The sequence below is a fragment of the Alternaria rosae genome (assembly GCF_020736505.1).
Source record: "Alternaria rosae strain MPI-PUGE-AT-0040 chromosome Unknown BKA58scaffold_4, whole genome shotgun sequence".
Classification (NCBI taxonomy): Eukaryota; Fungi; Ascomycota; class Dothideomycetes; order Pleosporales; family Pleosporaceae; genus Alternaria; species Alternaria rosae.
Genome location: NW_025763573.1, coordinates 2,758,309 through 2,781,852, shown reverse-complemented (window position 1 = coordinate 2,781,852; position 23,544 = coordinate 2,758,309). Strand labels below are relative to the sequence as shown.

The 23,544-nt window shown below is 51.9% G+C and overlaps 9 protein-coding genes across 9 annotated transcripts; 4 read left to right on the top strand and 5 right to left on the bottom strand.

Annotated features, from left to right (window-relative positions):
- Positions 1-240: 240 nt before the first annotated feature.
- Positions 241-982, bottom strand: BKA58DRAFT_411035 (uncharacterized protein; the record flags this gene model as incomplete). Its single annotated transcript, XM_046172269.1, has 2 exons — positions 241-349; positions 402-982. The coding sequence occupies 2 exons, from the start codon at positions 980-982 to the stop codon at positions 241-243; spliced, it is 690 nt and encodes a 229-aa protein (XP_046026788.1).
- Positions 983-2,251: 1,269 nt separating this feature from the next.
- On the bottom strand, positions 2,252-3,133 carry BKA58DRAFT_439277 (uncharacterized protein; the record flags this gene model as incomplete). Its single annotated transcript, XM_046173674.1, has 1 exon — positions 2,252-3,133. One exon carries the CDS (start codon positions 3,131-3,133, stop codon positions 2,252-2,254), a length of 882 nt encoding a protein of 293 aa, XP_046026787.1.
- Positions 3,134-3,695: 562 nt separating this feature from the next.
- BKA58DRAFT_312384 (uncharacterized protein) lies at positions 3,696-7,537 on the top strand (the record flags this gene model as incomplete). The annotated part of the gene is made up of 4 exons (XM_046167374.1): positions 3,696-3,836; positions 3,901-5,981; positions 6,034-6,743; positions 6,798-7,537. The coding sequence occupies 4 exons, from the start codon at positions 3,696-3,698 to the stop codon at positions 7,535-7,537; spliced, it is 3,672 nt and encodes a 1,223-aa protein (XP_046026786.1).
- Positions 7,538-8,865: 1,328 nt separating this feature from the next.
- Positions 8,866-10,000, bottom strand: BKA58DRAFT_439275 (methyltransferase domain-containing protein; the record flags this gene model as incomplete). Its single annotated transcript, XM_046173673.1, has 2 exons — positions 8,866-9,929; positions 9,982-10,000. 2 exons carry the CDS (start codon positions 9,998-10,000, stop codon positions 8,866-8,868), a joined length of 1,083 nt encoding a protein of 360 aa, XP_046026785.1.
- Positions 10,001-10,638: 638 nt separating this feature from the next.
- On the bottom strand, positions 10,639-12,870 carry BKA58DRAFT_429058 (uncharacterized protein). Its single transcript, XM_046173030.1, has 5 exons — positions 12,182-12,870; positions 11,551-12,129; positions 11,382-11,501; positions 10,980-11,327; positions 10,639-10,924 (listed from the first exon to the last, which is right to left on the bottom strand). Exons 1-5 carry the CDS (start codon positions 12,426-12,428, stop codon positions 10,839-10,841), a joined length of 1,380 nt encoding a protein of 459 aa, XP_046026784.1. The 5' UTR covers positions 12,429-12,870; the 3' UTR covers positions 10,639-10,838.
- A 168-nt stretch (positions 12,871-13,038) lies between these two features.
- BKA58DRAFT_383634 (DnaJ domain-containing protein) lies at positions 13,039-14,460 on the bottom strand. The gene is given in 2 exon segments (XM_046170194.1): positions 13,039-14,015; positions 14,029-14,460. The coding sequence occupies 1 exon segment, from the start codon at positions 13,963-13,965 to the stop codon at positions 13,456-13,458; it is 510 nt and encodes a 169-aa protein (XP_046026783.1). The 5' UTR covers positions 13,966-14,015; positions 14,029-14,460; the 3' UTR covers positions 13,039-13,455.
- Positions 14,461-16,365: 1,905 nt separating this feature from the next.
- On the top strand, positions 16,366-17,409 carry BKA58DRAFT_456844 (uncharacterized protein; the record flags this gene model as incomplete). Its single annotated transcript, XM_046174611.1, has 2 exons — positions 16,366-16,421; positions 16,474-17,409. The coding sequence occupies 2 exons, from the start codon at positions 16,366-16,368 to the stop codon at positions 17,147-17,149; spliced, it is 732 nt and encodes a 243-aa protein (XP_046026782.1). The 3' UTR covers positions 17,150-17,409.
- A 456-nt stretch (positions 17,410-17,865) lies between these two features.
- Positions 17,866-20,589, top strand: BKA58DRAFT_468848 (uncharacterized protein). Its single transcript, XM_046175129.1, has 2 exons — positions 17,866-18,533; positions 18,587-20,589. The coding sequence occupies exons 1-2, from the start codon at positions 18,106-18,108 to the stop codon at positions 20,442-20,444; spliced, it is 2,286 nt and encodes a 761-aa protein (XP_046026781.1). The 5' UTR covers positions 17,866-18,105; the 3' UTR covers positions 20,445-20,589.
- Positions 20,590-21,233: 644 nt separating this feature from the next.
- BKA58DRAFT_411030 (putative serine dehydratase domain-containing protein) lies at positions 21,234-22,543 on the top strand (the record flags this gene model as incomplete). Its single annotated transcript, XM_046172268.1, has 2 exons — positions 21,234-21,428; positions 21,479-22,543. 2 exons carry the CDS (start codon positions 21,234-21,236, stop codon positions 22,541-22,543), a joined length of 1,260 nt encoding a protein of 419 aa, XP_046026780.1.
- Between the last annotated feature and the right edge of the window lie 1,001 nt (positions 22,544-23,544).

Below are 23,544 nucleotides of genomic sequence, written 5' to 3'. Positions count from 1 at the left end.
GACGGACTCTTTAGCCCAGCGGTTACAGAAACTCCGACCCAGTTGCGCCATCGCTGAACAAAACTTTCGTGAAAATATAGTGCATCAAGGATTGGGCTGATGCACTATGGGTATACATGTGTGTTGATTCGTTATACTTGTGAAAGAATTGTATGCCGCACACCTCATCTGTGCCTCACACCCTCCAAGCCTTATGGTCTTACACAGCCACAAGTGGGCTGCGCATATGGCATGAAACGCCTACAGCGCCGCCTCGTTTTGTGGGTGAACAGCCTTCTCTTTCTCGAGCCTGTTGTTTCGGCGATGTTCTCGAATCTCGTGGAAAGAAGCGGTAATGGCATGGAGGAGCCTGGTAGATAGTTAGAAGATGTTTCCGGAATTCTGGGAAACGGAAAACTTGCGTGCTGATAATTGCTAGGATGAAAGTTCCCCACGGGAGGTTGCAAGAGTCATCGCGGCTGGCTGTCTCCCCAGTGATGGTGTTGGGAGAACTGCCATTTGCCAGACGTCTAGGATTGTAGCAGTGCTTCGCACCAGCGAGGCCACCGTCCGGGCGTGTCAACACTGCCACAGCAATAAACGCACCAACAAACGCTAGGTCGAGAAGTACCCAGATCCACCGGAGAGTCCTACCTCCCGGGTTCGCAGACTTCTTGATACAAGATAGCAAGATTGTTAAGAGGGTGTATAGTACAGCAGCTGCGAGGATGCCCTCAACGGCACCAAAGCTACCGTTTACTCCGCGGCTCGTTTTGACGCTGTTCACAAGGCGGTATACTTTGTAGAGTCGTTGAGAAAAGATACCGAGGGAGACCACTGAAGAGATGAATTGGAGTAGGCGAGTGAATCGCAAGAACCAACGGTAAAACGACGTGTTTTTCAACTTTTCGGGAACAAAACGCGTCAAAAGTCCAGTTTGCTCGCGCTTGTCGACGGCTGGGTAATCGACTGGGCCGTCAATGGGGCCCTGTGTACGAGCCATGTTGGTGTAAGAAGTGTTGACGTTGATGGAATTAACCTTAGGATGGATTGATGAGTTTTGCTGAGTGTTTGAGAAAGGGAGAGCAAGTGTAGCAAGTGTCTTATAGCCCTGGAGATGGGTGAAGTATGATGAGACACGAAGACCAGACCCCTCTTACGCATTCGACACAATCGTCACTCACCGTCACCGTCAGCTTCGCTTCCAGCCACTCCGCATCCACATCAAACCTGGAACCGCGGAGATTTTGCTTGGGCTGGTTCCATGACAAAGGCGTTTTGCCCTTGCGCTTGCTCGGTGCGTCATTACATTGGGTAGCTGCCGAAAGACAAGCCACAACATAGGCGTGATTGGTGATTGAATATCAATGCACGTGATGTCGCTAATGTGGTGCTAACGTATTGAAGGCAAGTACGTCACTAAAAACATTCCATGCTTTTTCTCAACCGTGTTTCGAGGGAATGCCATGTGTGGGCAACCAGTTCAGTGCGCGTCAGAACCTTGCCGATCTCCAATAGCATACCCGTCGTGGCTGCCGCATCGCTCGATCCCGGGGCTGATCATTGTGAAATGACGATCCCACCGGTGGGCAATTGCTTTTGGCGGTGATCGCGTTGGAGCTTGTTTCTGCAGTTCCAAGCTATGAACAGGCTAGGATTCCGCTAATCGATTCTCGCATGAAAACCAGATTGCGCGAGCATAGAGTGATCAGAATGCTCCTTGATTCGGTCAAGAAGTGATTGTGCGAGGAACTTCTGCATGCTCGCTCTGCCAATTTTGTTGAGCGCTAATCGCATTCGCATCCAAATATCATTCCGCATCGCTTGGTGCTGTCCGGAGGGCGGGTCAAGCCTTGCGCTTTATACGGTCAAACATTTGGAATGCATCCTAGCCCTCCTGTTTTGGAAGTGACGTTCGAATCGATGCAGCAAATGCTGTTCCCTATGAAGTCGTCACCGCCTCAAAGCCGCTTGATATCCCGAGAGATGGTAATGCGCTGAGCTGACAGTACCGCCTCATACAAGGAAAACTGTGAACAGATGCTCTGCCGCCTACGTTAGCTTAAGAGCTAATATTAACGAAGCTCTAAGGTAATGTAGACTTCTAGGAGATAGGGGTTCAGAATTTTCCTTGTATGAGGTGGTACCATAGCCATGGTGCCGAAGGTAAGCTTGTTGACTAGATCTAATGGACCAGATATCGCTGATGTTGTATGCCGTTGGGATTGTTTGTGAGTTCCACATCGTGTCGTCTTGCGGGGCAGCTTGGCCGTCATACCTCTGTATTCAGTTCTCTCGACATCTTTCCATCGAGGTAGAATTGTATCTTCCTGATCTTTCTCGCTGATCTCCTTGTGCCATAATTGACCAGTGTCCACTCATCAATGTATCTGCTCACTTCGCGAAGGTAGGTTGCTGATTTTGCGAAGTCGACTGGGTACAGCTGCTCAAAGTTGAGATGCGCTAGGCCTTTAGTCTTACGGAACGGTATGTCTGTAAGCCCAATGGCTCCATTGCCGTTTCCATACCTCCCCGAATCGAAGTTAATAGTCATAGTATCAATTCGATTAACAGGTGGGTTCCGGCCATTATCGAAGTGTTCATCCAACGGTGGGTCGATCCATGTTTCCAAGCCCTGGGAACCTTGTGATGTAGGGCTTTCCGCATCATTTTCGACTAAGAAGCGAGTCAGTGGGGACATCAGTCCCGCCGAGAGAAGTGAGTGGAAAGTAGACAAGTCCACTGGACCCTGATCCCAGTTCGTCTGCAAATGCCGTTCTTCTGCGGTACAGCACGGGATAATGTTGATGTCTAATCTCTCGATGGTTCCTTCAAGCTTGCGCAAGGGAACAACGCGCCTTGTCGGCCAGAACCAGTGGTCATCAATGACCGCAATATCGACCTCGAAGTTCCGTGGTGCTTTTGAAAGAAATTCTTTGGTCTCGCGATACATTCGGTGACTAGTTAGTAGAAGGCTCAGAACCCCTGAATCTTTCAAATAGTTCAGGCTCGGTACACAGTACAAGTTGCGTGATTGTGTTGGGTAGCTGGGCCGATGACGCGTGCCGTTCTTCGGTAAAATGGCAGGGGACGAGAGCACGAGGTCGATGATAATGAAAATTAGTTCGCTCGGTAGATCCAGGAAGCCGACCATAGCTGCTGGCTGGCAGAGGTTGCAACAACGTTATGTGCGGGAAGGTTGGATCGATTGTTCGTAGTGCCCGGGCACCGCAGCCTGTGAGGCGCAGGCGCAACCCCACTTGGGCCTCGGGCCGATGAGAGCTTTCCCACACAGCCATCATCTCGCCCTGGCATGAACAGGCCCGACTTTGTTTGAGTCACCTTGCGGTACGCTCCATGCTGTTACACATACCTCCGCGATACAGGTTCGACTGCGTGCGTTCGCGAAGCACGGCACGCAGCTGTGAAGGTAGTCATCGCTTCGTTTTGGTTAGCGCAAATGACTCATCTTCGCTCACCCGGCCTGCGCCTCGTGCATGAGGCTTAAGAACCCCAGGAGTCATATGTATCGCCTGATTGGGAAGCAGGCTGATTCACGGAGTGGAGTAAAGTGTTTGAGCGTGTCTCTTGTACAAGACATAAAGATGGCCGTACACTTACAAGAGACCAGAATCATTAGACGTTAGAATCCTTTCTGACTTACTCGGCATACCCCTTTCAATTCTTTTCTCTGCATCTCATTTTATTCTTCTGACATGGCGACTGCCGATCATACCTCTCCTCCAGCGCGGATATCAACGACTTCATACGATACAGCGTTGTGCATCATCCCGCCCGCCTCTCAATGCGGTCACGTAGATCAGCTGCGGGAACTTTACGATAAGGCTTATGGGAAGGTGAGTTATATATGCCCTAGACCTAGAGAAAGCACACATTGACTAGGGTCTTTCAATTCTTTAGTGGCCACCTCACATCAACCTCGTATACCCTTTCGTTGCACCAGAGCAGCTTCCAAAAGCACAGGAGCAGATTCAAGGGTACTTGGCACAGCAGTTAACTCAAGAGACACCCATCGATGTAGAACTGGCTCAAGCGGGTGGTTTCGTTCAAAAGAACAACTTCACCGTGTTTCTTGGTACCGATGACGGTGGTGAGGGCGACTCGCCTCTCGTCTCGCTGCGTACGACTGTACTGCAAGCTTTGGGCCAAGGCCCTTCCCGATTCACACCCCACCTCACCATCGGTCAAACACAGGGCAATCCTCTACTCTCGCAGTCCTACCTCCTAGCCAAGGCTCAAAGACTGCCACATGTGCACTTCCGCGTCGGCACGCTTGCTATCCTGATCCGCGAGAGAACGACTGGCGCACAATCCACAGATTACATGCGATTGTATGGAACTATCGATATTGGGGCTCCAGGCGATGTTTGGAGACCTCATATTCCGGACCACTGGGTGAAGCTACCCAACCTGAATCCGCCCGCGCTTCGATCGGATGGCGATGAAAACCAGCAAGAATCTGTACCTGAGAACCAAGAGGTGCGCGAAGAACCAGCTCTCTACTTTAACCCCAACGAATCTAGATGGTTGCCGCATACAGGTGAGGACAAGAGCGAGGCTGAAGTGATGGAAATCACTGTTTCGAGTTACAATGTCCTGGTGGACACGGAGTATCCGCCAGATCATGACCGCGATCCGTTGGTCGTAGACACTATTCTATCCGAACAAGCGACAGCCGACGTATTAGTGTTGCAAGAGGTCTCCGACGACTTTCTCGACTATCTACTTTTTACTCGTCAGGATGTTGCACAAAGATACCCATTCGTTTCGCATGGTCCGCCATGCCAGAACGATCTGGGCCCTCTCCCCAGTCTGCGAAACGTCGTCATTCTGAGCCGCTACCCTTTCAGCTGGCATTCAGTCCCCTTCCATCGCAAACACAAGAGTGCTCTCGTTGCGCAATTGAGAGGCGTTACGGCATCTAGGTTTAGGGGCTTGGGAAGCTTAGTTGTCGCTGGAGTCCATTTGACTGCCGGTCTTACTGATGGCTCAGTCGCTACTAAGAAAGCCCAGATGGGGACTCTGACACGTTACCTAGAACAACACTATGGAAGCGAGCCATGGGTCATCGCAGGGGATTTCAACCTAGTGACGTCGACTTACACCATTGAGACCTCTATCAAGGGCCAGTCCATATCCAGGGAGACTGTATCCCTATTAGCAACGGTTGAGGCCGAGATCCGGGAAGCTGGGCTATCTGATGCCTGGTCTGTTGCACGCGTGGAAGGAGTGGACGAACCAAGTACAATTGCATCCGGAGATTTGTTCGAGGGCGAAGAGGGTGCGACATTCGATCCCCAGAATAACCGACTTGCCGCAGGAACGACTACGACTTCTCACGATCGACCACAGCGCTACGATAGGATACTATTTCGGCCGCAGGACTCACTTCGCATAGACCGCTTCAACCATTTCGGCGTTCCGGAGATGATCGACGGTGTACAGGTCGCAGCTAGTGACCATTACGGAGTAAGAGCGAAGATAAAGGTGAACGAAGCGGTAGCGAGCACCGGGAATGAAGCAGCCTCGTCAAATCAGCCTGCCGTTGAACACAAGCGAGTGAACGGAGCTTTGGCAGAGAGTACGAGCCTCGTTTCCGTGCTCGAAACCCACGGCATGTTCCCGAACGAAGATCAAGCGAGCGACTGGCGCGACGCACTTGCAAGCCTCCAGCACATACTACTGGGTACATCAGATGATGGAGAACCAGCGCAACCTGATATACCATTGGTTATAGTGCCAGTTGGTTCGTACGCCCTGGGTGTATGGACTGCAGACTCGGACATCGACTGCCTTTGTATCGGCACCATTAGCTCTAAGACCTTTTTCCGGCTCGCTCGGCAACGACTTGCCAAAGCAGAAGCTAAAGGTGTCAGGATCTTGCGGAAGGTTGAGGCCAGTACCGGCACCATGCTCGAACTGTCCGTCAACGGCATATTGATTGATCTGCAATATTGTCCTGCACCCCAGGTCGTCGAGAGGTGAGTCTCATGGAACGATTGTGATATAGCACTGCTAAGATTCAGCAACTAGGTGGCATGAGTTCCGGAACATCCCAGCATCCGATCCCATTTTCAACCTGTCTATTCTCTCACTCCGCAAGCTCAAGCCTTACCGCGATTTGCTACACATTCAACGTACATTGCCTTCGCTTTCTGCATTCCGCCTAGCTTATCGTTCCATCAAGCTATGGGCTGTCCAGCGCGGCATGTATAGTGCGAAGTTCGGGTTCCTTGGAGGTGTACACATCACGCTCATGCTCTCCTGGGTCTGCAAAAGACTTGGGCATGATGCTGGCCCAGTTACAGCTGCAGAAATCATTGCGAGTTTCTTTAGTCACTACGCTAAATTCGATTGGACAAACGACATGGTCTACGATGCCATATTCCACAAGAAGAGGCCGCGCTATTATCGCAGTGCAAGAGAGCCGATGGTGGTGTTGGGTTATCACGCACCCAACTCGAACATCGCTCATACAGCTACAGTTCCTGGCCTGCAATTGCTGGTCGAGGCATTCAAGACCGCCGAGAAGCAGCTATGCGAGCCTGGAATGAAGTGGGATGCGTTCTTCGGTGCACCATCTGCTCCAGAACTAGAGTTGCAACTCCCTCATGGAGCTGCAGAGTTTCTCCGCAACTACAACAACTTCATCAAGGTTGACATTCAGTTTTGGGGCCGCACATTGGCAAAGGGCAAGAGTCTCGTCGGTTGGGTCGAGTCTCGATGCATCTCGCTCGTCATAGGTAAGCAATCTGCTATGTGCATCTATTGCGCAATTATCTTACTAACCATGGTAGACATTCACAAAGCCATACCTAAGTCAGAAGTGCAGATTTGGCCAGCTCGCTTCGTCGACAGCAATTCGAATGACGTGGACGAAGGCAAGGAGTACCAGGGATGCTACCTGATCGGCCTCTCGAAATCCGAGAAAGCCGTCTCAGTACATAGCGCGGACGACAAGCAACTGGCCAAACAAGCTCTGGAAAAGGTACTGGACCGTTTCTTGACGCAGCTGCGGACCGACGAGAAGAACTTCGACGCAAGCACTTCATGGATCGATGCTTCGCTGGTAAAATCTAGCAACGTCAAGAGCTTGCGACTGGACGATCGAGAATGGGGTGTCTACGCCGTAGACATGGATTCAGACTCCGACGATGAAGAAGAGGTCGATGAAGACCTCGAAAACGCCGATGAGACCAAGCCTCAGCGCACGATACCCCAGCGCCCCAAGCCCACTTCAACACCTCTTTCAAGAACCAAACTACGACCTGCATCCGATGTGCTCAACCGTTTACGCTGGGACCCGAGTCTTGATCCGAGCGATTATATTATTGGATACGAGGACCGCTTTTTGGGCGCGAAGGAAACCGGTCTCGAGAAATGGAAGACGGAACAGACGGATGAGGAGTTTATTCCTCAGCATCGCATACTGTACTTCAAGAAGAAGGGTGGAGAAGACGGAAGGGGAGAGGTAGTATGGGAGAGAGCGACCAGGGTAGATAAGATCTTTGGGAGTGGACTTGGTAGCGGTGAGTAGTACAGATCACGATCATGTCCATTGGAACGAGGCTTCAATACACCGATATTCATTAAAGGTTTGCTTTTCCTCCCCGTTGCGGCTCATGGAGATGTGATGGACTCGTAGATGCGATTTGCATTCTTGGTCAAGAAATAGATGAGCAAGACAACGCATCGCACTCACCTCGCATTACAAACCCCGTTGGATCTTCTCTGTAGCACACGTGTACCCTTCCAAACGGCGTCGGCCCGGCCCGCATCAAAAGCGGTCTACTCAGATATTGTCGCAACACCTTCGCGAAGCTCTTGATGATTGTCTCTTCAAACTGAGGTATATCGTTCCGTTTGGACATCGTTTTGAACGCCGTCCTTGCAGAACCTTCGCAATTCAGCAGTCCGTCCTTCATACTTCTCCCCGGGCAGCCAGACTTCTAGAAGCGGTGGTCTACTAACGTCTCGGCGCTTGGCATGGTTTCAGACGAGTCGTGAGAGCCCAGATCTCGCAGTTGGCACTACGGATCCATGAACCGTCAATTAAGCGGAGCTTATGTGGCGTAATGCGCAGGAAGTTCTACACTTCCAAACTTCCATGCCTAGGGCTTACTGCCGGTCTCTCCTCGGATATTAGACCTTGATCTCGACGAGGGCGCAACGGCTCAAGATAGCGGCCCCATGGGGAAGTCTAATCACGGCTTAGTTCCAACCGCGGTATCAACACCCCTCTCTGATTATGATCTTCCAATCTCCGAGTGGGAGCTTTCGATCATACTCAGCGGATCCGCAGAACCACAATATTAACAACACTGGTTGCATAGGATTATTCGGGTGAAATGCTTACAATCTCGGGTTGATTGCGAGGCTCGATCTTGTAACGCAGACGGTGTTCGGCGCCGAAACGTTAGCTGCCCGGGCATGGGTGCAGCATGTGAGGCGCTGGTGGGAGGCTTGCGACAAGGCTTGTTAGGGCCTGGACGTCTTGCATGGGGCGGGGCGGACTTCTGTTGGCGTTGTCACATGTGTCTTTGTTTGTCTTGGGGTTTGTTCGTGATGAAAAGATGGCGGGTTACGAGAAGTAGCACTGTGAGCACCTGAGAGCGGCGCGGAGAGCTAGGCGCTAGATCGTATCCAGGCAAGCGTCAATCTGACATCAGCGTCATCCTCAGGCACGGCAGTTCTCGAACTCGGCGTTTCTAAGGAAAGTACAACGACATCACCAGTAACCTACGCCTCAATCAAGAACACGTTTCGTCAACGAGGAAAAAAGGGATGAATTGGCTGAACGTCATATCTAAGATGCCGGAGTCAAGCTCCAAACGCCACTCATCCTGCTGCCGAAGCAGATGCTATTTATACATTCCAAAGAACACTTCGCTGATCTTTGGCATTGACCCAGACGTACTCCGTACATCTCGGGTTTGCTTTGCTCTTACCCAGGGTAACAGCAAAAAGGTTAATCTCCATCCACACGGGTCGCATACCCATGCGCTCGAGCCTCTCCCACCATGACCTGAAGCGGCCAAAGTCTACGCTGCCGCCGCCGCCCGAGTTTTCGAGGTTGATGCCGTCGCCGAGATGTAGTTCAATCATGACCTGGCCGATGGGCAGGACAGACTTTCCAGATGCAGTCTTCATGTTGTCGAAAGCATTCATCATCGTGTCTAGAGCGTCGTATTCGCTGCCTTCGATATCGATTTTCAGAATATCGATGTAGGTGTGGTTGTTTTGCTTCATCAGACTGGGCAGGGTCCAGAATGGTGGGTCGGACTCGTGCTTGTCCTCCTTGCCTAAGCCGACCTTCTTGAAGAAGGTTTTATGGCGGTGCTTCTCGGCGATTTGTGGACCCCACGAGTCGACGGAGAAGTCGTAGCCCCAGATGCGAGCGCTGGGCACGCGTTCGAGCATCTCAGCTTCGAAGGAGGATTCGCCGTTGATGCCGAAGCTGTACATGACGAGACCGTCTTGCGCATCCACGAGCGGCTCTTGCGATCCGATGGTGGCGGAAGCGGATTTGGGCGCGGGGAGACTCTCGTAGATGTTCATTCCGCATACCCATTTTCCTCCATCGCCGAGTCTGCCGACGCGCTGGATGTCGTGGGGGCATGTCCATGTTGGTGGGAAGAAGTCCCAGATTGTGAAGGGGTATTTGAGGAAGTCCATGGGGAAGAATGGAATCTTCGGGTTGTCCGGATGCGACTTGGCCATCTGGTCTCGGAGCTCAACGCTCTTCTTCCACGACTTTTCCGAGAGCGCAGATCGGTCTTTTATCCATGCTTGCAGGATGGAAGAGGGTTGCGAGGACCCTGTTGATGGGAGGACGGGGAGGTAAGGAAGTAGTGCCGTGCCAGCGGATTCTTCATTATGGAAAATAACGATTAGGAAAACGACGACGAATATTCCAGCGAATATGCGGGCTGTACACTTTGTTAGCACGTGTTCAAAGAGGATCAACGGAGTTGGACCTACCACCGAAAGACCTCAACATCTTTACGGGTGGAAAAGAGTGACGTGGGATTAGTGGGAAGAGTTGAGTCGAAGAACGACCGTGATGTATGACCTCCGAGTTGAATCGGTGGAGGTAACAATCGCGTCAAGCGTACACAAAGGGAGAAAGAAGAGCGAAGAAAGGGAGTAAACAATAGTGAAGCCAAGTGTATGAAGATTCACGACAAGTAGGCCCCAAACAACTCGACTCCTAGTCTGGGGGCATGGTGGACATCGGCCCTTTAGACATGCCAAGGACACGCGAAACAAGAGCAGCGGAAAGACCAACAGTGTTACGTGTACATCTGCCGAGCGCTTATCACAACCAAACATCAGGAAGACCCCCGTTACAGATTTAGCATTGATCGAACAAGAACGTCCAAGACCCGTGCGGCCTGGATGTTACGAAACCCCGCTCAAGCCTCACGCCGCTATCTTCGCACCAGTCAGAATGCCACTGCGACTAGTGGGCGACGGGGAGGGTGATTAGCCGCACGGCGGACGATGAGGCGGCGGGGCAGATGTGGGTCGGTTGATCATCATTAAGCGGTTGTTTCGTCCGTGTCTTTGTCTTGCTGCTCCTGCAGCTGAGGCACGGCGCACGCGTTTCAAGACGCACATTCCAGACGCGTCGCAAGCATGATGTCATAGGATCGATTGTGTCTATCAATGGAACTGTGGGTATAATACATGTAAATCGCTATTTCGCGATGCGACTATCTTGGATACTGCTCCGCTTTACGCGAGGCTCATTGATGATGGATGTGTGCTCCCGAGGTTATGTTCGGTTTTAGTGCCATGCAGGGGGACGAAAAAGGAAAGTGGAAACTGTGATGAGATCATGTCAGTGTCTTGTGAACGACAATTGCAGCCGCCACCAAGAGCACGCTGCACGTGGTGAATACCGTGTCGCGATGCGCTTCGCCTGGATTCATTGTTAGCTTTAGGCTCTTTGTTCCGAACAAAGCGGCGATGCTTACCTTCTTTCGTAGTGCTCAAGGCAAGCACAACGAAAACGTTTAGTGGAATGCGAAGAATGCCGTAAATGCTGGCTCGTGAGCCGTCTTCAACAAGCTTGCTCTTTAAAGAGCCCATTGCGGGGTAGTAAACTCCGCAGCACAGCTCAAATATGCAAAAGCACCACAGCGTGACGCGCTCGTCCCGGAAATGCCCAGGAACAAAGAAGCAGGCGGACGAAAGTGCAAGTATGCCTGTGAGCATCTTCTGTGCTGGCACGGGTGAGGCAGACGTGGAGAGGTGTTTGTAAAGGAGCGAACCAAACATCATCGAACACATCAGAATGGCGAAGATGAGACCAAATGGTAGTTCTACCTGGTGTTAGCCTGTTTTTGTTGGCATAAGCTGAATATAGGATCGCTCACCATCTGTTGAGCCCGCCAGTTTATGGCTGAGCTTCAGCGCTGGAAACTTGAAGAAGATAAATAAGAAAAGAGATCCTTCGAAGAATCCTGAGACCAAAGCAAGCATCATAATGTTGCGATCTGTAACTCGATTAGTAAAGTGACTTCAGGGAACGATGCTTCAACATACCACGCAGAATGGTTCGGAGAGCAGAAGTAGCTGGAGGAGCTGGGGTGGCCTCCTCCTGCTGGAGCAGCCCCTCAGTCTCTGATGCTCTCCGACTGCTTGAGCCGTAGTTCTCCCCCCAGAAGTTCGAGATGGCAAGGAAGGACAGACTCAAGCACCCAATGGAGGCCATGAACGGCGCCTTTGCGGTGCCTGCCATTCTGACTGCCCACTCAGCGAAGATACCCGCACCGATAGCCACACACGTGTTAGACGTGGTCATCGTGCTGAATATGGCGCTGAGGTGGGGCTCGCCGTCGGGAAGCATGAGATGGTTGAATTCAGCAACCAGCCAGCTTTCGAAGACGCTCCAAAGAACGGTACCGCAAACACCACCGAGGATGCGACCAAAGAAGAGAATGTAGATGTTGTTGGTAAGGAGAGTGGCGCACGACAGAGAGTACAGAGCGCAGTAACCCAAGCATGCTGTCTTGCGCCCATATCGGTCTGCGAGTGCGCCAACGAAAGATGCGGAGATGCCGGCGGCGATGAATCCCGTCAGGAATAGGAATGCGACTGTCTCTTCGGAGAGTCCTTTCTCATCTGCACATATGTTAGCATTTCAAACTGTGAAGGAGTGGTTGGTTGAACATGCCCTTGTAAATAGGGTATATGTATGGTCCTTGGAGCCAGTCCGCGGCATTGACGAGCAAGTAAATAGGGAAGAAGCGCTTCTTCAGCTTGCTCAAGCCCTCTAGATCAGGCTCTATATGCTGATGCTCGTCTTTTTTTTCCGTAGTCGCAGTCTCCACGACGGCCGCCTTACGTGAGCGGTGCGACTGGTAGAAAGCAAGTGCATTTAGCACCAGCGATCCGGCGAATGTAGCTCGATAAAGGTCCATGTTGAATGTGGACTTGTATTGTTGAAAATGAGCGAAGGGCGATGGTCGGTTGTGGTTGAGTGTATGTCCAGCAAACACAAAGGAATGTAGAAGGTCAAGGTCTCGATGCGTCAAGATGTTGTAAACAGCACTAGCTCCGGGAGGGAATGGCCCAGTGAATGGAATGGGAATGGATTGGTGTAGAACGAATTAGTGTCCTTGTCCCGTGCCACTACTCACGTTGTTAGGACAGGAAATACGAACACGGCATGCTAACTTCGTGGTGTCCCGAATAGAATAGCCGCTTTGTGCTCGGTCAAGCTGATCCCAATCATGACCCGCGGAGCTGCACAGCGCCGGGCGTCATACATGGAGGTCCCCTCCCGGTACGGGCTGACGATAGGCTTGAGGGGCTTGCGCGTCAATAAGTGGAGTGACACACCACGGCGTTTCTAAAATGTGGGACGGCTGGGCGCGTCAATGATGCAAGGTCGTGCCCAGCCTTGGACGTGCGGGGTCAATGCGCCATCAGGGGCGGCAGGAACAACCGACCGCGGCTTCGCGAGCAGCTGCCGCGTGAAACCAAAGGGGCTGGTTTCAGATACAGCCTAGAGCCTACGTCGACGTTAGGCCATCTACTTTGCATGTTTTCATACTGATGTAGGCTACAGACCCGTTCATTTTATTTTTCTTGTACGAGGCATTCACGCGAACGTGCTCGAAGTACTTGTGGGTGTAAGCTTCTGACGAAATTCACGATGAAGAGAAGTTTGGGATTACACAGTTGGTAAATGAAGTCCCATTCATTAGACTCAGTATCTACGTCTTGCAGGCCAGGGCCTCACAACCAGGGCATCTCATGCCGCCGGTATGAGCGGCCATGCAGAAGACACAAAAATCATCACCGCCAACCTGAACACGCCATGCCGTGCTCTCGTAGATGCAAGTCTGTTGGCCGCAGGGGTGAGACATCTGCACGACCATGCCATGTGCCTTCGCACCAGACTTGGGAGTCGGGGGTCCACCCTCGAACAGACTGGGAAGAGCATCAGCAAAGATCAGTTTTGAAGATAATGGATTCTACATACGTCTCGTAGACCTCAGGGTGCCTCATGCGGTAGGCGGCGTCCTTCTCTTGCCACGTGGTATACTCCCTGCTCAGGTAGTACTGCCAACTTGCCTCGTGTGGCTTGCGGAACGGCTTCTGAGGCGGCGGGCTTGCTCTACCGGACTCGTATGCTCTACCAGCCTCGTAGTTGGCGGGGCCTTTGCCACCAAAGTTCTCGTTACCAGCATCATAATTCTTCTGCTCAGTGGGAGCGCCAGTCTGGTACTTGTTACGCATATAGGTGCGGTCGTATTCGGTGCGATACTCGGTGTTGGTGAGCTGTTCGAAGGCTTCACGAACGCGGCGAAAGACAGCGGCATCTGACACACCGGTCTTGTTGGGATGATGTGTCTTAGCAAGTTCACGGAATGCCTTCTTGATGGCATCAGTGGAAGCGCCAAGCTGGAGACCGAGGTCCGCGTAGTAGTCTTGGAAAGTGTTAGTGGCCATTGTGAAAGGTATCAGCAAAGCAAAGAGGTTCAGCAAAGAGGTTCAGCAAAGAGGTTCAGCAAAACGACGAGGTTCAGCGAAGCAGTGAGGTATCAAGAACTTGGTCAAAGTCAAGAGACGAGGCTGAGGATCGGTCGGGAGTGACCCAGATACTGGGTGGATCTGGTCTATCTCCCGCTGCGATGGTCTCTTTGATCCGCTTGTCTCAATACGGATAGACGCCTGTCAGGCACCGACAATTACAAACAGGCACGCCTCTATTTCCGGTATATGCGCCATCTCTAGGTGACTGAGAGTACCATGAAGGACAATCTGAGGCTCCCATTGGCTGCGTGGCCGGAAATATGGGTTACGATGGTAGTACAGACGAGGAGTTTTCAGTAGAATGGCGCGATTTAGAAGCGGAGAGAAGCTCCGTGTAGGCGCTATTGTCTCAATTGAGAGAATGGTATTATGTGTATACAAACAGTCGTGTTAGCGAGGCATCGCGTAATCAGGTGATGCTGAGGCACCAGCCGAGAGTTCATGCCACACTGGCATCCTTGGATGCCTTGACATATCGGGCGTCATCCACTCCAACATGAACATCGCGCAGAAAGCTGTATACCGACTGGCGCGCTGGTCCAATTGCTTCTGGCTACCCCTTTCTGCTCCTGGTTAGACTATCCTTCGTAGTCTCCACATCATTCCCGAGGTCTTCAATGTGAAGTTTCTATCAACTCCAGAGCTACTACCTAGGTAGGTAGCCACGTTGTCTCGGACTGCGCTGCTCAACCCCCATCATCTCCTCGAACCGATCGAAGTATTTAGCACCTTCCTTGAACATTGGAAAGTTCTGTACAAGCTTTATCAGGTCAGGACGGTACATTCATTAGGCCAAAGTCGCGGTGGATGACAATATTACCGCGGCAATAAGTGGGCAGAAAAGGATCCGCGCCATGCATGAGCCGCATCTTATTCGTTCAATTTGAGGTCTCGCTCATGGTCGACGTGGCATGCTGCGTTCATGAAGAGCATGAGAAATGTGGCTCTGTGTGATTGCGTCTTCGGCTTGGGCAGTGGAGAGAAGGTGTCCAGACATCCTTGTGGGCCGATGTATTCGACACCGTGATAAGCAGCGACGATCACACAAGACGATGTAAGTTTTGGGTTTGATCATTCGGCGTACAGCAAGCAAACCCCTCAGAGGCACGAGCCCTCTTTTGCAGTAGTGAACATGCTCATAGAGGATTGGGGATATACGCTGAGTAGATCAGTCTTTGCGTAAGGGCGATGTGGCGGACCAGCATGTATCTTTGTTGGTCTGTGAATAGATGATCCACGTCAAACTGTTGTCTTGTCTCTCGTGACTCATCAAACTTATTGGGCTTTATCAGTCGCGCTCTTAACCTTTCTGCACAATGTGTACCATTCGTCCTCCATTCTCATCCTCCATCCGCTAAACCGTCTCCTCCATGTCTGTATATAGTCCATTAGCGACTGGTCACGTCATGCCTGTTGCAGTGCAGCCATTGCCCGGACTGGCGGTACAGAAATGGGTGGTGTGTTGCCGCATACCCCCGTATCACTTTACTCTCGGTTTTACCGGCATACGACGCATCGATCAACATGCCTTAATACATCAAAGTGCGTTTACGAAATGTGTCTGCAATGATCTTGTTACAGCGATAAACGAAGCGAATCGAAGGGCGGCAAATTGGGTTGCAAGCCAAAATGCGGGCTGGGTCAATGACGTCTCACCAGATGGGAAGAATTGCACGATATGGAATCATCATCAGCAACGGAACTTCGATAACTTCACAGCGGCTTTCTACGTGGATGGTCCGGTCGATGGATTGTGACCGAAGGTGCTCTTGTGGGAATATCACACTCGCTAGTAATCTCATACTCGGGCGTCTGAGACGAAGATCATTCCGGAGACCATGATTGCGATCAAAAGATTTCGCTGGATACGGAAAGAAGGGATGTTGTAGTACTCATTCAGTAAAGAGAAAATATCATGTGGCAAAGTTCTCACACATGAAAACCAGACTCAGACTCATACGTTGCAGTCAATGATTTTTGCCCTCGTCTCGTTTTGCGCATGTGTCTTAGGTATTACCGTGCCTTGGACACTGCCAAGTGAATATGTACTCAAGCCGGTCGCCGCTACTAGAGACGACGAATTGCAACACATCAATCCTGTAACACAGCATTTCGAACGCGGTGATTACTGAAAGAGCGTAATTACGGTGAATGACGTACTGGAAGAAAGGGAAAGAAAAGGCTCCGTGCGCCACGACAACGTGACTAAACCGGGCAAACGATGTTGAACTTGTTCCCAAGATACTCCGCCCGCCCTCCTTGATCGCACACAGAACCCTTTCGATCAAACAGGACCAAACAAGTGTCTCTTTCGCCATGGCCGACAAGCAAGTCCTCTTAAATTTCCTCAAGGTGCAAGATGCGATGAGAAAGTACAAGCCCCACTACCAAAGCCTTCGTCTTCATCTAACACATATCCAACAGGCCACCTGCTATGGTCACCTTCCTTCACCGCTTGCCAAACAGTGGAAATGTCGTGCAAGCAATACTATGTCGAGACCTCGTTTTCGAACGCTCAGCAAGGTTTGCTCAGCACTGCGAGAAGATCCACGAGGCCACGGTGGACATGACAAGCCGGCCGCCAGGTCTCATCGGTGACTACATCGTCCTCCTTCGCGACAACGATCCTCCCCGATTACAATTTCCAACTGCTGGCGACCCGCCCATGGACGCTGCCGCCAGGATGTGCTACATCACTTTGAGCAGTCTTTACCTCTTCTCTGTGGAAATGGAAGACTCTGGCTCCGCTCAGATCGTCTTTCGCGCTATTGTAGACAACTTCTACTTCACTTGGCCGAACGGCTTCAAATATTCCCCCGAACCTGACGTGATCAACCATGTCTATGTCTACAACTACACTCTGGCTTGGGACCCCTTGCGCTATTCTCTAGCAGACTGCTACGTTGACTTCGCCACCATCAAGTGGTATATTCCCCAGCGGGAATGTAACCAAGACTTCATCGTGAATGTCTCTGTAGGTGTTTCGAGACGTTGTAACCGCCCACATGGTCTTTTCAGAATCACCGACCCGCGGAACTACATCTTCCCCAAGCAGCCCATCCAGGCCGCTACCAACCCTGCCACAAACCCTAAGCAGTGAGAACTCATAAGGCTCACAGAACTGATGTATAAATGACGACACGACTAGACACAGCAAGAAGGGTCTTGGACGGCGCAGGGCGTCGATGTAGGCGTCGCAGAGGCGGTTCGGTCCGATTGAGAAACCTCAGCAGACGTGGGGCGGGTATCATGGCGTCTTGAGACTGACAGCTTGAGTCGAGAAATAGATGTAGCGGTCAACAGAGTTACACGAAGTAGCTAGATATGCATAATGAAAGACGCCGCTCAAAGGTGCAATTGACGAACATCCGTGTCTCTTTCCCAGGTTCCTAGGCGTCTTTCTCTCTTCAGCAAACATCGATATCGCCTAAGTCCTGTCGTCTCAGCCTCATTCGTAATACTATTCAGTCGTTGGTATGTAGCCCCCATGTCAACATGGAAACTTGATACTCGGGCAATCACCCGTGCATAGCGTCGCTCACGTGCGCGAAGACGAGGTGGCAGCTCTCTAGATCCCACTTGGTCGAGGTCACACCTTTCGTAAAAGTGAGGCAAGAACCCTAAAATGATAGTTGAAAGATGGAGATAATGGCTGTACACGCACGCTGCTGCGATAACCGACAGCTTTGCGATGCTGTCACTGGGTGACGTCGCTGGCGATCAGGGAGATCTCGCCCGATCACGTTAGCGTGAAACTTCACTTGCGGACCCTTCAACCGGCGCAGCGCCATGTTTTCTTTTCCCACCTTATCGGCAGCCACGCAAAACCATCAATTGTGACGAGACTACCTGAGCGATTACACTGAGCGACTTCAAGGCCCATCTGTCGCGACGCGCGAAGCGCATTGAGGTTCGACAGACGGCAGCACCCTCCGCCAGTCACGCTTCAGACGTGAGACTTACCCATCTCTGTCGCGCTGCCGCACCCCCCAGAAGGACCCGCTCTATCTTGTGCAGCCTGTGGAAACTTGCCTACCGCTATTACCTAAGTCTCATATGTCAGGCCCAACATCAAACCCAGACTGGAACAGAAGCGGCAGTCCTGCCTACGGCACGTTCACTCGGCCACCGTTCAATCCAAATCCCACCAAAAGCCACGACAGTAATGACAGTGCTGTTGCACCATCCAGTAATGGTGGTGAGGAGGTCTCACCGAAGCGTAGACCTTCGCCTCAGCGGAAGCCATCAAAACACATCGAGTTTAGGAAGTACTTGAAGCGCCCTCATATGATGGAGACGCAGAGAACGCTGAGCGATGCATTACGATCCGCAAAGAACAGGGAGGAGCAGGAGACACTACTCCCCGAGGAGGACTACGCTGGATCTGATGGCTGCTTCAATGGACAGGGTGAACCTATGATCCCTAGGACAGCCAGTGCACCTGATTTGAATAACAACAAAAAGACATATTTCAATATCCACAGGTAAGTCAACGCAGTTGATATGAGTCGCGACGCGGATGTTGACCGTGTTCTAGGATACGACGTCTCGTCCTGGCTGTGATCGAGGACCCGTACACAGTTGAACAGCTGCGAGAGCCTCGTATGAACGTTCTCATCGTAAAGCCACTGGTTGACCGTCTCTACGATGAAGAAGACATATCCATTGTATACTGTCTGCTCGTAAATCGCATGCAGTTTCTTCGAGAACAGCAGTTCCAACAACACCATCAGACCGTTGATTTAACGCGTGCCAATCTATGCGAGCTGGTGGCCATGAAGATTCTGCGCCGGCACGACGAAGAATCTACCGGTAAAGCTGGCCTACTACTTTTAGCACAGGTCATGGTCGCTCCATTCCAGCCGTTTCAAGGTGCGCCTGCAGAGCGTTGTCCACCGCGGCACATATCAGAGTACCAGGGTCAGGGTGACAATGAGGGTAAATTGACGGCGCTGGAAGTGGCTATCGTATCCGAAAGTAAGGTACTGCTAGCTGGCTCCGCGAGCCAAAAGGTCATTGACGCTATCTATCGGGGACGAATCGTATACACTCCAACCGTCTATATGGATATCATACCGGATCACTATAAGTATAAGCCCATCTCGCTTTACGATCCACGCAAGGCACCGACACTGAACCAGTATCGCCTCATGGTACCGAGAACGCGCAACATCATCGAAGTTGTACAGTTCTTCATACTGCTCGCACTGTACTGCTGGTGTATGACCATGCGACAAGATCACTACCTGACTGGTGCCGAGATCACGTTCTTACTCTACAGCAGCGGCTGGGTACTAGACGAACTCATATCAATCCTTGAGCATGGCTGGGAGGTACACACGCAAGAGCTTTGGGCCTTTTTGGACGTCACATTCGCCGGCATATTTCTCATCTATCTCGGCATGCGGTGCCATGGGTGGATGACGAATCAAGACGAAACGGGTAGACAAGCTCTTGACGTTCTTGCTGTCGCGTCCCCAATATTGTTCCCACGTATCGCATTCAACCTTATGCCCGAGAACATGCTGTTCATTGCTCTGAGGGCGATGGTCAAGGAGTTCACAGCACTGAGTCTGATCGCTGTATGGTGCTTTGGCGGCTTCCTCTTGGCGCTCAAATGGCTCAGCATCAGCAACCCCGCAGTCGGCTACGAAGACTCACCAAACTCTATCACTATTTCCAAATGGATGCTATGGATCTGGTTCGGTCTGGATGGCCAAGGTATCGATGAAGCTCCTGGGTTCCATGAGATTCTCGGTCCTACCCTGATGGTGATATATGCTTTCCTGGGCAACACCCTGTTTTTGACAGTCCTCGTCTCGATCCTCTCCAACACTTTCAGCAAGATCGCAGCAGATGCGACGGCCGAGATCCAATTCCGTCGCGCCGTGCTCACCTTTGAAGGCGTCAAGTCCGATTCGTTATTCGCCTACCGCCCACCCCTTAACTTATTAGCGTTCATCATTCTACTCCCTCTCAAGTTCATACTGTCGCCCCGCTGGTTCCACAAGATCAACGTCTCAGCGATACGTATCTCGAACTTCCCTATTCTCCTCGCTATCAACTACTACGAGCGTCGCTACCTGTGGAAGCCCCGCCGCCAACTCAGTATCAACGGCCCTGGACCTTCCAAACGCACAACATGGCTACAGGACATCGGTTTCTGGAGGAGCTGGAAGCAGTTGAGCCCACATGCCGATCTGCAGGCCGTGTTTGAAGAGGAGCCACCAGAGGACGTAGTGCATAGAATTGAAGAGGAGGATGATCTTGAAGACGCTATACTCGAGAACAGTTTCGCAGCGAATGCCATAGGTACTCGCAGTGTTAGTCCAGGAAGTGCCATGACGGGAAGAAGAAGGAGATTGAGTAGCGTGTGGCCAGGACCGGGCGCTTAGGAACGGGTTTGGCGGTCTACACGCTAGTGTCAAGCCTTGGAGGTTCGTGGCTGTCTCATTCCACAAACTATAACGACTTTCGGTACCTTGTATTACCCCATCAACTCAAATCGTACATCTTCAATGAACTTGTGTGTTGTCGCCTATCAGTCGCTTGTCTAATAGGCCCGTCGCGATGCAGGACCCCACTCCCTACTAACGCCGAGATCCGCAACCAACGTCAAGCTATTTCCCCCAGCTTATTGCACATCAACCCTTTGGAGGTAACATCGCGACGATAGTAGAATTCATTACCCCCAGCATTCTAAACAGCTCATCCTCTGACCATCCGCGGCCTTGCAAAACCGTGATCGTGTTCGACGAAGCTGCGCGGCCGATCCGCACCGCACATTCTTTCTCCGGCGGCTAACGCCTACGGCCGATAAGCATCACCACAACGGAGTCTGGAAAGAATTCACTTGGTCTCGCGCCGAGAAGGAAGAGAGTGACTCACGAACCGGGGCCCTGATCTGGAAATCTTATGCGACGGTGTTGATCGAAGATATATATAAAGCGCTCCTACAGCTTCATAAAGAGAGTAGCAACATCAACACCGGCTACCTCAAACTTTCAACGTGGACATTGAATATCCCTAGATATTTTAAAATGGCAGACATCAACCCTCTCCCCTTCTACCCACTCCCTTCACGGGCCTCCCTACTATCACAGTTTCTGGGCAAGCAGCTCGAAGACCTGCCCACACCAGCCATCGTCCTAGACCGCGCCATCATACGACGAAACTGCGACGCAATGCTCAACATCTGCGCCGAGCTCAAAGTAGGGTTCCGCGCCCATGTCAAGAGCCACAAGACACTCGAGCTTTCTCAGATGCAAGTGGGAGTGGAGCAGAGCCAACCGGCGAATTTCATCGTTAGTACGATTGCGGAGGCGGAGAACTTGTTGCCGTATTTGTGCTATGCGCAGGGGGTGGGGAGAGAGGCCAGTGTATGGCTTATATCACAATCACAAAGGCATCACTGACGTTTGCTCCCAAGGTCCTATATGGCGTCCCAATCCCTCAATCTGGGATTCCACGTCTCATCTCTCTGGCCTCGAAATTGGCGCCTAGATCTGTCCATGTCATTATCGACAACGAAGCAGCTCTTCTCAAGTTCCACGAGCGACTCGCTGCCTCTGATACGGAGGTGGAGATAGGAGTCTTCATCAAAATCGACACGGGCTATGAACGCGCTGGCGTCAAGACTTCCTCTTCGGCTTTCCCATCACTTGTCAAGACAGTAATAGAGAAGAGCCAGGAGCCGACATCTGGATGCTTCCTGCAAGGTTTCTACTCGCACTTCGGACACTCGTATGGTGGGTCATCAGAAGACGATGCCGCGAACGGTCTCATCGAGGAACTGGTGGGCTTAGAAACAGCAATCAAGGCTGTTCCCGCGAGCTTTAACGGAAAGTTGGTTTTGAGTGTAGGTGCAACACCTACCGCGACAGCAGCACAGAACATGCTGTCAAGCTCCAGCCCTAAAGTCCAGGAGTTCCAAGACGTACTCCAACGTCTGCAGAAAGATCACGTCGTTGAGCTGCATGCAGGGGTATACCCGTTGCTGGACTGCCAACAAGTCGCAACACATGCTAGGCCACCGACTTCATCTAGTGGAGCCACGTCATCCTTCCAGCCTCTCTCCAAATCGAACATCGGTATCCGGATGTTGCTCGAAGTAACAAGTGTGTACAATGAGCGATCGAAGCCTGAAGCTCTCGTGTCCGCTGGCTCTCTAGCGATGGGTCGCGAACCTTGCAAGTCCTACCCGGGATGGGGTATTGTTACGCCTGCGCTAGGCAATGCTTCCACTAAGCACATATACGACGAGCGAGAGGGAAAGACGGGATGGATCGTTGGACGCATCAGCCAAGAACATGGTATTCTGACATGGGAGGGCGATAGGAGCGAATGCAACAAGTTAACGATCGGGGATAAGGTTATGGTCTGGCCCAACCATGCTTGTGTGGCGGGCGCTGGGTTCGGATGGTATCTTTTGGTCGACTCGGACGCGGGTGGAGATACGGTGGTGGATGTCTGGGCCCGATGGAGGGGCTGGTGATCGGATATAGGAGTAGGATGAGGCGTTATGATCGCTCGATATTACTCGGCTTCCGATGCTATAACCCATGTCACGGTAATTGTAAGAGAACCTTATTCATACCTCCAAAGCGATGCTGGGTTTTGGGATATCTAGGCTCTCCTACTGCTTGATCTCAACTGGCGTCATCTCGACTCTGTGCTGCCAGTACTGCGCGTGTGGATGGCGACGACTCCAAAGTCAACGAGTCTGGCATCTCCAGCTGCCTAATCTGCGTGTGTAGTTCGATGACTTTGAATCTGTTCACACTCCGAGTTGACATGTCTGCAGGCCTGTACGACTCGCGCAGCATCTGGTCCTGGCGCTGTCGGCATGAAAAGCTGCTGATGACTTCCGCCACGATTGTCCTGCCCATCGCGTGTGTCTGCACCGATCGTTCTGCGGTCTTCAAAACCGTCTGATCTGATCCGGGACGAGTTGCATTTGACGGCGTATAATGTCCGGTACGGCTACATCTCGTTCGTCGGGTTCGGGTTGCGGCGATGGGATGGGAGGATACGAGTTCCGTCGTTTGCTACTGCGGCGTCGCATGAGGGTAGTTCGCGCCGTTGTTTCTTGTAACATTGGTCTGCATCTCGATCAAACCTTCTCTTGTTAGTGGCTGCCAGCCGCTCTCTGGCCCCGCGCCAGAAGCATGTTGCACGGTTTGGTAGATGGAAGAAGTGGTGGTCGCTGGGTGAGGCTTGCCGATCGCGTGCACTGTGATTGGATGCTCGTGACCCGTAGTATGCTTGCCAGGCACAAGCACAAGTTTGTAGTTATGCGCGTGCATCCCAAAGCTTGGGATCCATAGCTTCCCGCGGAGATCGGCCAGGAACCGTGGCGCTTGGGAAACTCACGTTGGAAATAATCCATGACGTCTGGTATGGGTTGCGCCATTTGGCAGCTAGAGCATCAATCGGGGCATGATAAGCCTCGGCACTTGACCAGGCCGAGTTGGAAAACGGCGACATGGCGGGATC

Bases quoted from the DNA above. Each gene is read 5' to 3' on its own strand.
- BKA58DRAFT_468848 (XM_046175129.1), top strand. From the start codon at position 18,106: ATGTCAGGCCCAACATCAAACCCAGACTGGAACAGAAGCGGCAGTCCT. The intron at 18,534-18,586 runs GTAAGTCAACGC...ACCGTGTTCTAG, and splicing joins ACATATTTCAATATCCACAG to GATACGACGTCTCGTCCTGG.
- BKA58DRAFT_383634 (XM_046170194.1), bottom strand. From the start codon at position 13,965: ATGGCCACTAACACTTTCCAAGACTACTACGCGGACCTCGGTCTCCAG.
- BKA58DRAFT_429058 (XM_046173030.1), bottom strand. From the start codon at position 12,428: ATGGACCTTTATCGAGCTACATTCGCCGGATCGCTGGTGCTAAATGCA. The intron at 11,502-11,550 runs GTATGTTGAAGC...ATCGAGTTACAG, and splicing joins TCTCCGAACCATTCTGCGTG to ATCGCAACATTATGATGCTT. The intron at 11,328-11,381 runs GTGAGCGATCCT...AACACCAGGTAG, and splicing joins ACTGGCGGGCTCAACAGATG to AACTACCATTTGGTCTCATC.